Below are 16,103 nucleotides of genomic sequence, written 5' to 3' on the forward strand. Positions count from 1 at the left end.
GCACATCTTTACTGTCAACTTGAAATGATCCTCGACCTAACGAGAAAGTAGAAAAGCTTGTCAGAGAAAACCATCCCATGCCTAGAAGGAAAAAGTACTGAAATGAAAGCTGAAGCTCAGAAAGACATTAACTAGAAGTCAGCCCAGTGCATCAAAGATCTGTATTCCTTTTATTTTGACGATATTTTCTTTACCTCTCAATCACACTTTCCCCTCTGTTGTTTGTCTGTCTGTGTGTGTGTAGATAGTGGGATAGTTAGAAAAGGGGAGGGGGGTTTGGGAAAGGGGCATTAGTTAGTCAAATTTTCTGTCAGTTTAATTATAATTCTGTACATAATAAAAGGTTACTTGTATTAAAGTTACAAACCTGGTGACTGCAATTTATTGAGCTCAACCAGGCACCTTAGGTATTTTAAAATAACATTTAACTTAATTTGTGTTGCTATTCCAGGTCAAGTGAGGCTGCAATTGATCGTGCACTAGCCCAGAGTGTTATAACAACTGCCTGAGACATTCAAAAGAGCATTGGATGATTATTTGGATAGCAGCAATGTGCAGGGGTATGGGGAAAAGGCAGGGGAATGGCCCTCAGTCATTATGCTTATTTGCAGAGCCGGTACAGACACGATGGGCCCCCCTCTGCTCCGTAACAATTCTGTGATTGCATTTACTTCTTTTAAAAATATTTTTATTCTCCTTTTTCACATTTTCTCCCACATTTACATCCACCAACAATAAACAATAATCAGTAACAAATATGTCAATCCCCATATCAATAACAACAATCCCATCCTCCCACCAAACCCCAAACATTAGCCACATGTTCACATAAACAAATGACAAAAAGGAATCAGGGATCACCCGTAGTCACCATCAACACACACCGCGCCCATCCCTCCAACTCTCCCACCTACCCACCCCTCCAACTAATGTTCGATGTTATCCAGTTCTTGAAAGTGCATAATGAATAATGCCCATGAATTGTAGAACCCCTCCATCCTTCCCCTCAGTTCAAACTTAACCTTCTCAAGAGTCAAGAATTCCAACAGGTCCCCCTGCCACGCCAGGGCACAGGGCTGCTCTCCAACCCATCAGGATCCGCCTTCGGGCGATCAACGAGGCGAAGACTACAACATCTGTCTCCGCACCGGTTTCCAACCCCGGCTAGTCCGACACGCTGAATATGGCCTCCCGGGGGCCCAGGTCCAGTTGCACGTGCACCACTTTGGAAATTACCCTAAAAACCTCCTTCCAGTAATCCTCTTGCTTTGGACAGGACCAAAACATATGAAAGTGATTAGTGGGGCCCCACCTGCAGCGTTCACACACATCTTCTACTCCTTCAAAGAATTGGCTCATCCTCACCCTCGAGAGGTGTGTACCTTCAGCTGTATCAGCCCCAACCTCGCGCACGAGGTGAAGACATTCACTCTCCAGCACACCTCACACCAGAACCCCTCCTCCATATCCTCTCCCAACTCCTCCTCCCACTTTGCTTTGATCCCTTCCAGTGGTGCCTTCTCCTCTTCCAACATAGCTCCATTAACCACTGACATTACCCCCTTCTCCAGTCCCCGTATCGTCAACACCTCCTCCAGCAATGTGGAGGAGCTCCGGGAAACTCTGTATCCCCTTTCTGGCAAAATCCTGAAACTGCATGTGTCTAAACATTTCCCCCTGCTCCAGCCCATACTTCGCTTCCAGCTCCTTCAATCCTGTAAACCGTCCCCTAAGAAACAAATCTTTTAGTGTCGTAATCCCCTTCTCCTCCCATTTCCAAAAATTTCCATCCCACCTGCCTGGCTCAAATCTGTGGTTCCCCCGAATCATCATTTCCCTTGACCCTGCCCGCAATCTGAAGTGTTGGCGAAACTGCCTCCAAATTCTCAATGAAGCTATTATTACCAGGCTCCCTGAGTATTTCCCCGGGGCTATCGGGACCGGCGCTGTTGCTAGTGCTTTCAATCCTGACCCCCTGCACAAACTTGTGATTGCATTTATGGCTCAAATTAAATGTAGCACCTCCTAGTTACATTGGGGTGACTTTCAAGTGAAACACAGATTAGGTTGGCTGTGTGCTATACCCACCTACCGGCACCAGCAAGAGGTTAAACACATTTTCCTGGTTGGGCTTCAGCCAAATAATTTGGGAAAACTGCCAGTGCACGGTGAGCACACACAGATAGTCCAGAGGTGGGTGGGAACATAGAGAATGGACCAACTCCTCCATGGGATCAGCACAGGTCAGGCCCTGGGGTAAGAAAGGAGAGAACCTGGTGGGAATGACAGGGTTGGGGTGGTGGGGAGGGGGCAGCAGCAGACTTCAATGTTCCTCCTCCCAGTTATACATGACAATGGCATCAGGAATCTATAAATGGCATAGGATTCCAATTTAAAGATTTTAATAAGCCTGTTTTGGGCAGAAGAACTGAACACATATTTATGGTCCGCTTTTCTCAGTTTTCCAACTGCTGGACTCTCCATTTTCCAACAGAAATGATACAGGTGCCAGGTGAAAAATCATTCTCCCTTGGTTTTCCATATTTTCATCGGTGCCAGTTGAAACAAAAGCAGTAGGTTTCTGTAAAGTGCACGTGGAAATTTTGAAGATTCCAGCTCAATAATTGATTAGCCAGTAGCCAATCAGCAACATCATCGCAAGTATATTTTGGATTTTTAGTTCAATGTCAGTTGAAACACATTCCATCTCACAGAAAACACACAGAATAAATTAGGTCTTTCCTGGAAGGACATAAAAAATGAGAAAATAGTGTAAGAAAACTTTAATTTAATGCACCCTAAATAGGGGTGAAATTTTCATCCAATGGATTTCTGAATTTTGCATATTGTGGTTTAGAAAATCATTTTGACACTGACTGCAATCTGTGTTTTACACGTACACATACATAATGTATATATTATAAACCACCAGGTCCCCTGTTAAAAAATAGTTCGTTAGAATTCAAATGATTATTCATGAGGATTAGGCTGTTCGGTAGTGTCCCCTCACTGCTTGGAGATGGGTTCCATTCAAGTACAGACTGGGTAAAAATCTCTGATTCCTGCACTGTGCCACATGCTATAAACTAATTCCACCATGCTTTGCACTATGGGCTGAATTTTTAAAAAAGAGCTCTCGTTCTGCAGAGATTTGAATGACAGCAGTGCAATTTGCAAATTGGGTTCTGGAGGTCCTGATTTTCTGTTTATTAATTTTAATTGATGGAAAACTGTGCCCAGTGCACTGATGTGCGCACCTAAATTCACAACATGCACTTGTGCAGAACACGGTCTAGCATGTGCGAATTCTTCAAACCCTCTCTCTTGTTCAAAAGCTGTTACACTTCTAATTATTCTCAGTTCTGATGACAAATCTGAAACGTTGGCCAGAATTTTACAGTCTCTTCGGTGGCATAAATTGTCACAGATGAGCCCGAAAATTTGACGGTCCCGCCAAAGGTCCGTTGACTTCAGGTAGGAATATCTAGTCCGCAGTGGGCAGGATCGGAAAATCCTGGCAGTTAACTCTGTTTCTCTCACCACAGTTGCTGGACATTTTCCACCACCACCCGAGCATTTTCTGTTTTTATTTATTTTAGTCAGCCACCTGAGAAGGTTGTTCAATGATTCTTTCATGATTTTCCCCTGCTGTAACTTCATTATTTTGACTCTCCCATCTGCGCAAGTGGAGTAATTTATACTGTTTCAGAAACTCTTCTCAGTTAGATTTTGTTCAATCAAGGATGTTTATCTGGTACAGTTACTCAAAGTTCTGTCTATCACACATGGTTTCTAGATCAAGCCAAGACTCTGCTGAGCATTTTCTTACTTGTCCCAAGTTTTGTTCCCCCCTTGTGCTCTACTGATCTACATTGGTTCCCGGTCAAGCAACACAATTTTAAAATCCTCATCCTCATTTTCAGACCCTGTCATAACCTCCACTGTCCTACTTGCTGTCATTTCCGCCAGCCCTATAGACCTCCAAGATCTCTGCGTTTCTCCAATTCTGGCCTCCTGAATATCCCTGAATTTAATCACTCCTCCATTGGGGATTGTCCATTCAATTGCCAGACCTAAGATCTGGAAAGTCCTCACTAAACCTCACTACCTCTCCTTTAAGACACTCTTAAAACCTGTTACTTTGACCAAATGTTTGACCTTTGTCCAAATATCTCCTTATGTGACGTGATCTCAACTTTTGTTTGACAATGCTTCTGTGAAGCACTTTGAGACATTTTACTCTGTTGAAGGTGCTACATAAATGTAAGTTGTTGTTTTGTCTTGTCTTGTATGCAGGCAGTGTTACCGAGATGGAAACTGGATGATCTTAGTGATGGAATAAATAAGAGGTTCAAATTCATCTCGGAGTCAAATGAGAGTTGCCAGTGATTTGTTTCATGGTATTGGCAATGTTGTGCATTGACAATAGACGAGAATCATCTTTTGGGATCTTATAGAATCACAGAATCCCTACAGTGCAGAAGGAAGCCATTCGGCCCATCAAGTCTGCACCTACCCTCTGAAAGAGCACCCTACTTGCGCCCAAACCCCCACCCCATCTCGGTAATACTGTAACCCCACCTAACCTTTGGACACTAAGGGACACTTTAGTATGGCCAATCCACCTAACCCGCACATCTTTGGACTGTGGGAAGAGCACCCTGAGGAAACCCACGCAGACACGGGGAGAATCTTGATGGATTGTATTTCAATTGTCTCTCTCATCTGTCTAAATAACTACACCACCCCTACTGAACTTCTTTACAACATTCAGATGGTATGTTCAATTGATACATGTGTTCTTCTTTGTTTTGCTCCCCAGTTTATATTCCAAGATGTAACAATGGGTTTAAGAGCTCAGCCTGAAGAGACCATTCTAAGTCCACAAGGGGCATTTAGTCCAGTCTTGCTGCCTCTTCACATAATGATGGAACTACGTATCATCAAATAATATCTGCTATCAAGGTAGCAGCCATTCGCTGCTCTGAAAGGAGTAAAATGAGACCTTCAACCACTTAGCATACTGAACAACCAGAAATTAGACCACTACCCTCCATGAAGAGAGAACCTTGCTGCTTCTGCTGCCATTAGAGACAGTGCTGCCATCGAGGGTGCATGAGAGCTGCATCTTTTGTTGGTGGATGCTGTCATTTCATGGCACAAGCCTCACCTCACTTACATTGCTTATTTTACATCAATATTCAGACAACAGGAAGAATGGGTCAATTCTCAAGTACTGCTCAATCGGAACATTCAACTCGCTTCACTTGGCCACCCATCTGCCCGTGATCTTCACCAACAGCAGGGGCGGCATAATTTTTCCAATAGTTTTTCCAAACTAGGTGGAGAACTCACAGTGGAAACAAACTTCAGGGGTTTTTTTGTGGCCAATTGCAGGAGATATTGTAACAACCTGAGAGCAGAGCATCACTCAGTCACTGAATCTCAGATGTAGTGGCATCATTCCAAGTGGATGGGGAGTGGGATGAAAATCAGAGTCACTGGAAGAGGAACATTACTTCAGAAGTAACACAAAAGTAATCAAATCATTACTTCAAGTATTACCACCGGGATTAATATATTTACCTGCACGAAAATGGACGCCACTTCAAACATCATTTGTTGTGTATCCATTTTCAGGTAGGAAGCATTTCATAAATGCAATTCTTCCTTTAGGAAATTTAAAAGCTTACAATATAAAATTGATTTTAGTTTGAGGTATCTGAGAATTTTATCTTACAGAAATCACTTACTTTGCCTCAGGATATAATAGATATGAAGTATTCAATTTTCCTTTATCACACTGTGGCATAAGACTCAATATGGTTGCAATTCAAATTAGGGGATACATTAGCACTTTGATCAGATCATGTGCTACATTCACATAACCCATCATTGTCCAACACGATAACTGCTAAAATCGTGCAAATGGAATAAAACCACCTTCTACAAATCCCACCCATTTATATTGCGTGAACTAGAAGATGCTGGAGCATATTTCAAAAACATAATAATTTCTAAAGACCTCGATGAACTGTTTGAGTTTCAATTTTGTGGGTTTGGATCTTATAACGGCTTCTATGTTTCATCACATGTTAATTCCTGTACCGTTATGGTTACATACTATAAAATAGTCGACAAAAGTAATATAACCAATTGCGAAAAAATGTATCATCAGGTCTCCTCAATCTCAGCAGAATTTAGTGTTTGATTGGTTTGATCAAGACTTCACATTTCTCTTTATTTTTGAAATTAGTTTAATATGTTCACCCTTCCATTGAGGCCAGGCCAATAACCAGCAGCTAAAATATTTGCTTTGTTATTTTTTGTCAACAAATCTTCAAAGGACTCACTCCATTATAATAATAATCTTTTATTGTCACAAATAGGCTTACATTAACACAGCAATGAAGTTACTGTGAAAAACCCCTAGTCGTCACACTCCAGAGCCTGTTCGGGTACACTGAGGGAGAATTCAGAATGCCCAAATCACCCAACAAGCATGACTTTCGGGACTTATGGGAGGAAACTAGAGCACATGGAGGAAACTCACTCAGACAAGGGGAGAACGTGCAGACTCCGCACAGACAGTGACCCAATCCGAAAATTGAACCTGGTTCCCTGGCACTGTGGAGCAACAATGCTAACCACTCTCCTACCGTGCCGCCCCATTGATGAGCTAATTTAGTGTTTTCCATTGGTTTTGTGATTGAAAGGAAGCAAATTCAATCGTGACTTACAAAAAGGAAATTGATTAAATACTTGAAGGAGGAAGGAGGGGGTCCAGTACTGGGGTAAGAGCAAGGGGAGTTGGACTCTTTAAGAAGCAGAACAGGCATGATAGTCTGAATGGCCTCTTCCTGTGCCATTTGGTATTACTTTTGAAACATTGATGTATCGCTTTATTGAAAAAGAAAGCCCAGTAGGGATCTCCGCACTGGCATGAATGAAATTCGAAAAGGTGAGGCAAGCACCTTAGCAATCAGACTAGTGTCTAAAAAGACAGATGTTCCCAAATCATGCAGGCTTCAGTACAGGTGAACACAATACTTTCTGGGTATTGGTCATAAAGTAACTACAGACAAGCAAACCCAGAGAAATGCTGAGCTGAGATTTCTGGTGCTGGTGGAAAATACACAATCAGTGTCAAACCGATTTGCAAACAATATGTACTGAATTGATTATTTTCACAGGGAATCTCCACAGCCTTTATACCTGCTGTGTGGAAGTGCTGCTCAGATTGGGGCACGGGAGACAGAGATTCGGGCACTCAATTAAAGAAAATAAAAGTAAAATTAACAATAGGAAAATTGAAAGCGGCAGATAAAAAGGAGAAAACAGATACTCAAAAAGAATTTAAAAAGTGCAGAAAATCACGAGAGAAAGAAAGAAAACTGAAAGAGAAGAAAAACCAAGAGATTGCAAAGAGAAACTGAGAATATTTATGATGGCTGATTAAAAAAAGGAAAAGTAAAAACATAATTCTTGGAAATAGTCCTCAATGTTTCTACAACTTTGTTTTATTGGGCAAACATACAGAACAAACAAAATGTGTCAATTGTGTAAGAAACCCAATCATAATATAACAATGTTATCTAAAGATAGAGTGTGAACATTATTGAAAATACATTTAATCCTAATGCATTTTTCAGCAAGTATATTTTGCCAAGCTCAATGCAACTTTGCCTATTGAATGCATGCTATTAATTATTCAAGGCAATTACCATTATTAATGGTAATTTCAACAGTAAATTCACTACGAATTTATTTCATTCCTGCAATCCAAAACATCTGGAACCCTTGGCGAAATCAGAAGTTGGTGTCTCCACGTATTGGCCATTTGATCTTTTTGCTCAGCCTCTTCACTGAATGGTTTTATTACTGACCTGCCATTCTTGGTGACAATCATTTCGTTGGTGACTGCTTTGAATTTTTGCCAAAGGTTTGCATCTTCCAGGCAGACTTTCAGTTGCTTTTCGGTGGGGTCTCCTTTCTCACTGCCCGCCACGAGCTCACACTCGAGAGCATCCAGCAGACGAGCCACACTGCTCTTGCCCTCGGTCTCGTTCATCCTGGCCGCAAGGGTTTCGACTGGCCAAAAACTGAAACAAACTGAAGTAGAAATAAGACAAACGTAACACTAGTTTGCTGACCAGTCCCTCAGCATCCTGATACTAAGTAAAGCCTACCATTGGATGGTGATTAAATAAACTTGACAGCACTTCTCCTGTCACATGACGTTCACCCTAATTGCTATTGGGTTTTTTTTTGTGTTGGTATCAGTTGTTGCACAGTTCACTCATATGTATAGCCTGAGTTCAGACAGTCACGCTTTGCTATTATAATAAACTCCCCACCGTTAGTTATTTCCGACCAGGTATGTCCTTTAAAAAAAATGTATGTTCAACTAAAGAATTCAAAGCTAAATAAAAAAAATAGTATGTCTGAAGTATATAATGACAGACTGCATTTAGAATTTTATAATACATGCACTTTTTCCTCAGAGAAAATATACTTCTGAAAATAAAAAAATCATTGCTAAATTGAAGATGTCGATAATTTTGGAACGAAAATTTTAAACTCTACGCACCTTAATTATTTTGGTTTGTAATAGTCCATTGATTTCAATTCTGTCACTGAGTAATTTGACTTTAACATTACATTGTGGCAAAGTGTGGCCCCTTTATAAATTAAACATATAATATAATAGACTTAAACAGATATGCACGATAGAGTATTATAGACTTAAACAGATATGCACGATAGAGTATTATAGACTTAAACAGATATGTATGAGAATGATACATGAATATATATCTCTACATAGACATAAAACATGAGGGGGTGTTGTCGCTTCGCCATGAGTATGACATACCTGTCCCTCTGTCCAACCCGGTAGGTATCCAGTTCCACATGGAGCTTCACCCTGAGGTCTGACCCGAAACAAAGAACGATATCGGTAGGAAGGACTTGGTGGACCAGACTTTATTGCGATCAACATAACGTCGAAAAATTGGGGGTCGAAGTTATTTCAATGACACAAATTCGATAAACTCCTCTCTGTATTCCACATTCAACCTCCAGATTCATTTGAACTCCTGTAGATGTGATGGAAACGGCGGGATAAAGGACTCCGAATCTGTCACAAACAAGTTTCTGATAAACGAGAGGTCGGTGGGAAGAATTTCTAATGATCACAGCCATCGACCATTTCCCACTGGCATATCACTCATTTAAAGGCTCCTAACTTAATGCTGCTTTATCGACGTGGTCTTATATATTTGCCGTACGCAACATGTGCAGTTACTTGATAAAAGCGCACTTTTTAATGAAACCCCTGATGAACAATGTGCAGTTATACCAAAGCATGTTTACCTGCGTTTAATTGAGTCGACACAAAGACAGAGTAACTAATCATCCAAGACGTGATGCAAATACTTGTACACAATGCTGATCTGTAACATCCGTAAATCATATACATATTGCAGTGTCGTATTGTTAGAACTGGGGAGGAATGGTTGGATATTTTCATTTCTATGTGCCTTAACTGCGATATTTTCTTTACCATCACTCATCGTTTCACTTAATCCAATGTGTTTCTACATGAAGTTTTAGATTGTGATCCCTTGCTTTCTACGAGCTAAAGAGAACAGAGCCAAATTGTTGGTACGGTTTTAGTTATTCGGTTAAGTATGGAAACTAAACCTTGCTGCACAGCAGAATGGTATTTACATTTTTACTTGTATTTCATTGTAGATGAACTTACAGTCTTTGGTCAATTGCAACTTTTATATTTCAGCTTGCGGATGAAGAACAAGCTCCCTATTCATCTGAAGCTCCAATATTGAATTCAGTGCCACGATAATATGAAATAGAAGTGTATTTATCTTTTAGTCATTTCTTAAGAATCGACACACTCGGATATTAATAATAGTAGATTAGCATACTCTTCAGCTTATTAATTACCAGTATATATTGGTCTAGTTTAGACCATTATCTTATGCTAATTCGATGTGGTATTTGCAGATCTCACGTGTATGATTCCTTTCTGTTTTTAATTATCTGTCGGTAGGTCATTAAAAGAACACCTGCTGATTCTTTTTCTTTTTTTAATTTTCTGACTTTGGTGTTCGTTTTCACGGTTATTCTTCCTCTCCGGGTCACCTGCGATTACTTTTTATCTTCCTTAACCCCGCTTTGCCCCATTCACGATGCCTTTGTAGCAGCAGCTCCTTCATTATCTTTCACAAAGAGTAGGAGATTATGAAGAGAACGCTTGAAACGGGGTCGAGAAGAGAAAACTCAGCAAGCTTCAATTAAACCCACCCGGGAACATCACCGAGGCACCGAGTCCTGAGATTCGGAGCAGGTTGACCCTGGGAGGCAATGCAAAACTGTGTGGCGGGCAAACATGAAAAGTCACCACAAACCCATTGCAATTACAGGAGAAAATGTCACAAGCACCCTGCAGGTCACACAGCACCTTGGGGGGGGGGGGGGGGGGGGGGACAAGCAGCTCCATGATCTCAACTGGATTTGATTGAGTTAGGTACAGAATCGTAAAATCCTGGGAGTAATGGCAGGGGGTCGTTCTTCTTCGGTAACGCACACCGTTAATGCTTTACGAAGCGTGTCCTTTTTGTCCCATTTATCCTGCCTGTTTCTGAGGATCTACACAACCAGTTCAAAAATGTGACATTGGGTTTCTTTAGCTAGGGAAATCTTAATCGATACACCTTTACCCGAATATGATTCTCATCTTATTACTGGCCAGTTCTAATGGTAATGTATCATAGAAATAGCCGAGAATGTCTATTATGTTGCCCATCAAACGTCCATCAGTTACTCTAGGCATTGCAGGCGTTTATCCACCGTCATTTATCATTGCACAGCGATGGAATAACACAGAGCTAGGAATGAAACAGTCTTGATGATATCAAGGAAATGCAGACATGGTACAATAGTACCCTTGCTTGATATTCACCATAAGGACATATTTTTGAAATAGTTATCTCAGTTTTGTGGAGTTACAATTCATGCTAGCTCCGTAATTCATTTCTGATCCACTGATCAGGAATCAATTTCTTCCACTGTGGCAGCCGATGGAGTTCGGATGTTGATGGCTTTATCCTAAAGATTAACAATGGCATCAATTGTATTCTCACTTTTGTGATCTGAATCCGTAGTGCCATTCCAATGGAACAATTATACCCGATTTTTGAGGATTTCAACTCCAATTTCTAATCGGAAAAGGCAATGTAACTCAGACGATCGCCTGTGTTGAGGTGGAACATCATCAGTCAATGCAATGCATACAGATCCAGTACATAATATTTGTAAACTTTTCTGCAGAATGTGATATTTACAATATGCCCAAAGATGTGCAGGTTAGGTGGATTGGCCATGCTAAAATTGCCCCTTCGTTTCCAGGGATATACAGGTTGGATGGGATACGGAGACAGGGCAGGGTGTGGGCCGAGTAATGGTGCTCCTACAGAGGGTCCGTGCAGACTCGATGGGCCAAATGGCCTCCTTCTGTACTGTAGGGATTCTACGAATGTCGGCAAGGGAGATTTCATGCCCAGGATTTCCAAAACAAGTTGCAATCAGTTATTAGATTGCATGAAACCACAATTTCAGCATCCCCAGTAATTTGCTGTTATGAGATTGCACGATGTGGATAGAGGACACACGATGAAGACTATTGAATTTGATAATATAAATCCCGCAAATGAGGAGATAACTTACATCCAACTTAGAATATTTTTGCTGAGGAGAAAATTCATGCGCCACAAGTTCTTCCATTTTTTGTTGTTATAATGCATTAATCTGACAAAGAATGAATTACAATTAATTAGATCAAGAGATAACAAAGACAGCTTTAGTGGTGGAGAGGTGGACTAAATTGGATTGTAATTTGATTCTGATGGAGCCAGAGATGGTGGGAGTGCTCATGACAAATATTCGACGGGTAAAAAGTTAATAGTTGAATGTCTGGCTGTTTTTGATGAGTGTTTTTTTTTAATGTTCATTACTGCTGATTACAATTTGTAATGGCTGCTGTATTACTTATTTGTACTTGTTAACAAGTTGCTGCGAATATCTCGTTCATAATTCATACATTTTAGAACATAGAACATAGAACATAGAACAGTACAGCACAGAACAGGCCCTTCGGCCCTCGATGTTGTGCCGAACAATGATCACCCCACTTAAACCCACGTAACCCGTATACCCGTAACCCAACAATCCCCCCATTAACCTTACACTACGGGCAATTTAGCATGGCCAATCCACCTAACCCGCACATCTTTGGACTGTGGGAGGAAACCGGAGCACCCGGAGGAAACCCACGCACACACGGGGAGGACGTGCAGACTCCACACAGACAGTGACCCAGCCGGGAATCGAACCTGGGACCCTGGAGCTGTGAAGCATTGATGCTAACCACCATGCTACCGTGAGGCCCCTTTTTAACATATAACTTCTAATTTTAGGAATTGAAGTTTTAACTGTAGAAAATGGAGGCATCCAATTGAGAAATTGATAAGCAACCATGTAGTAAATGCAATTAAAACAGACTTGGAGTTAATTACATTTAAAATCTAACTTGTGTTGGCATTACAAGGTCAGAGTTGATCTTGAAAAAAACACTGAACAAGGAATCATGCTTCTCCAAATTGTAATAGAGCAAAGGAATTTGGGTGGTAGAAATATAAGTTATTCAAATGGGTACAGAATCAAAAAGTTACGTTGAAGGTAAAATCATTTGTTTGTAAACCCTTTTGATTCATTCCAAAGCATTTCACATTAGAACATAGAACATAGAACATAGAACAGTACAGCACAGAACAGGCCCTTCGGCCCTCAATGTTGTGCCGAGCCATGATCACCCTACTCAAACCCACGTATCCACCCTATACCCGTAACCCAACAACCCCCCCCCCCCTTAACCTTACTTTTATTAGGACACTACGGGCAATTTAGCATGGCCAATCCACCTAACCCGCACATCTTTGGACTGTGGGAGGAAACCGGAGCACCCGGAGGAAACCCACGCACACAGAGGGAGGACGTGCAGACTCCACACAGACAGTGACCCAGCCGGGAATCGAACCTGGGACCCTGGAGCTGTGAAGCATTTATGCTAACCACCATGCTACCCTGCTGCACATTGTCGTAGAAATATTGGTTCAGGGTGGAGGGTTGGTTAGAAGTACTTCACATTTCTGTGTGTGTTTGTTGACAGAAGTGACAGTTCAGTTTGGATTTCATGAGGGAAACAAAGCTGGAGGATTTGGTCTAGCTTGAAGCTAATAGAGGAAGTCTACAGTGGACCTCACACAACCCTGTGGTAGAAAGCAGTTGTTTGAATAGTTAACTTGGAAAAAGCTCCACAGAAGCTGCAGGAGCAGGCTACCTATGTCCAAAGCCAGGACAAACAGCGGAAGAGTCCACAGTTGTGAAGTCTTTCAAGAAAATTGGAGGATTGCTCAGTCAAAAGCTAATGCAGGCTCCCCATAAATCTTGTGCCTTGGAAAATGAAATTCTGGGAGGCTTGATCCCGGAAACACTGAACGAACCTTCAAATTTTTATCAGACAAGAAAACTCTTGGGGAGAAGTAAAAAGTAGAACTCAGTTTATACCATGAGTCTTTATGAGTTATAGTGTTAAGTTAATAGTGTTTACCTTATTGAATTTCAAAATAATTAGATAGTTCTTTTTGCTTCAAAACATGAAATTGTATGGTTTAGCTCTGTCGGTTGATTGGTGCATGTTCGGATTTCTTCTTTAGGCATTAACTGTTCTCGACAGGAGTGGAACTAAATAAAGAGCTCAACATAGCTCTAGTAATCATGAATTATTTATTGAAATATTCACCTTGCATACTATAAAATAGAGGCCCTCAGAAGGAACTTATGTTTTGAGTGTCAGTGAAAAGTGTTAATCCATCATTCCAACATTGCAATCAGATGGTGGTATCTTTCCATTTATGAAAGGTGATAGATACACTGCAAACAGATACTTTTCAGGTGGGGTGTCTTCATATGATGTACCATATGATGTAATGGCTGAAGAGGCAAATGAGGCAGGTTTTGCCACAAGTGCCACATATGAAGCTACCAGTCTCAAAATACGTACTTGTTAAGTGAATTGGACATTCTGAATTCTCCCTCTGTGTACCCAAACAGGCGCCGGAGTGTGGCGACTAGGGGGTTTTCACAGTAACTTCATTGTAGTGTTAATGTAAGCCTACTTGTGGCAAAAAATATATTTTTTTTAAAGTATCATTCTGTGTGATTGGTTTTGATACTGGCATCTGCTACCAAGCTGCTGTAGCCATGGGCCATTGTGGTAGGGCACACAGGCTCACAGGACCTGTCCCCATTTCTCTCTATCATCAGCTGCTGACTCCCAGGGGTGATAATCGATGTTTGGCCCTTCAGCTCATGCTTGCAACCTTCAGCTAGCTCACCATACAGAAAGTCCTTGGGTAAGCAACCATCTTCCATTCTGCAGAAATGCCAGAGCCAATGAAAGTGCCTTGGTCTGATGAGCGCTAACAAAGCTGGGAGTTCTATCTTTGAGAGGAATACTGCATTTGTGATTTTGCTCAGCCAGGAAATACCCATAATGTGCCGCAGACAGCGAAGATGGGAATTATTGAGCTACTTTTCCTGGTAGCTGGAAATCATTCATGTTTCAAAGCAAGACAACATGATGTTCAGAACACAGGGGGCCTTATAAACCACCAGCTTGCATACATCTAAATATCCTTGACAAAAGTAAATTTGAATTAATTAAACACATTATTATTAATGAACGTATTTATTGGACAGAGAAAGAGGTTGGGATTACAAATTCCTGGTTGGCTACCATGATTCAATTACCTAGTATTAATTCTGATGATCAAGCAGCTGACAGCTCAGCCCATTGCAACTCTCTCTAAATAAGACCTACAATAAAGAAATGTATATTCTACAGAGCAGGCCCCGCTGAAGTCAAAGCCTCGGGCTATATTTTCTAGGTATTTGATTTCAATTAAAATGCATTGACAGTGATTTGTAAAATATTTCCTTTCATTATTTCATGTTGCTCCCCAGCCCAAATCCCTACATACTAAACACACTGCAAAATGGTGCTGGGAATTGAACTACATGTCAAAAGCAGGAACGGAGATTGAATTCACTTCATGTGCGTTTCTTGAGAAAGATCCTAACTCTGATGACAATGCTCAAGCGACATTGGCTACAATGCCAGCCCATGTCATGAAAATGGATGATGATTGCCCACAAAAAGATGCACTGTATGGAGTGCATGAAGCTGGCGGTAGACCTGCTGGGTGGCCAAAATTAAGGTGCAAGGATTCGTGCAACTGCGACATTATTTCATGCCAGACTGGCTCCAATAATTAGGGACAGTCTATACGTGACTGAAACACATGGCACCCAAGTCTCCACACAGGCACATAGATATTTGAGAAACTGAGTCTTCAGATTGCCACAGAAAAACTCCATTGCAGGAAAGAGCATGCATCAGTAGTCCCATGCAGCAGTAGCCCCATGCAGCAATACCCCAGAAATATCCCCATGCAGTAATCACCCATGTAGCAGTAGTCCTATGCAGCAGTAATCCTATGCAGCAGTAGCCTGATGCAGCAAAACCCTATGCGGCAAAAGCCCCATTCAGCAATACCCCAGAAATAGCCCCATGCAGTAATAGCCCCATGAAGCAGTAGTCCAATGCAGCAGCAGCCCTATGCAGCAATAGTGCATGCAGCAATAGCCCCATGCAGCAATAGCCCTATCCAGAAGTAGTCACATGCAGCAGTAGCCCCATGCAACAGTAGTCCCAGCAATATCTCCATGCAGCAGAAACGCTATGCAGCAGAAGCATTATGCAGCAGTAGCCTAATGCAGCAGTAATCCCATGCAGCAGTAGCCCCATGCAGCAGTAGTCCCAGCAATAGCTCCATGCAGCAGAAGCACCATGCAGCAGAAGCACCATGCAGCAGTAGCCTGATGCAGCAGTAATCCCATGCAGCAGTAGCCCCATGCAGCAGTAGCCCCAGCAATAGCCTCATGCAGAATCGCCCCAGCAA

The 16,103-nt window shown here is 41.6% G+C and overlaps 1 protein-coding gene across 1 annotated transcript in view; it reads right to left on the minus strand.

Moving 5' to 3' along the window:
- LOC119968693 (T-box transcription factor TBX19-like) overlaps positions 1-14,514 on the minus strand; it is a 48,770-nt gene extending 34,256 nt beyond the window's left edge. Inside the window, exons 1-2 of the mRNA XM_038801289.1 lie at positions 14,316-14,514; positions 7,887-8,112 (exon numbers count right to left, since the gene is read on the minus strand). Coding sequence (XP_038657217.1) covers positions 7,887-8,112; positions 14,316-14,514 — 425 coding nt within the window. The remainder of the gene's footprint in view (positions 1-7,886; positions 8,113-14,315) is intronic.
- Between the last annotated feature and the right edge of the window lie 1,589 nt (positions 14,515-16,103).

The sequence above is a fragment of the Scyliorhinus canicula genome, chromosome 7 (assembly GCF_902713615.1).
Source record: "Scyliorhinus canicula chromosome 7, sScyCan1.1, whole genome shotgun sequence".
Lineage (NCBI taxonomy): Eukaryota > Metazoa > Chordata > Chondrichthyes > Carcharhiniformes > Scyliorhinidae > Scyliorhinus > Scyliorhinus canicula.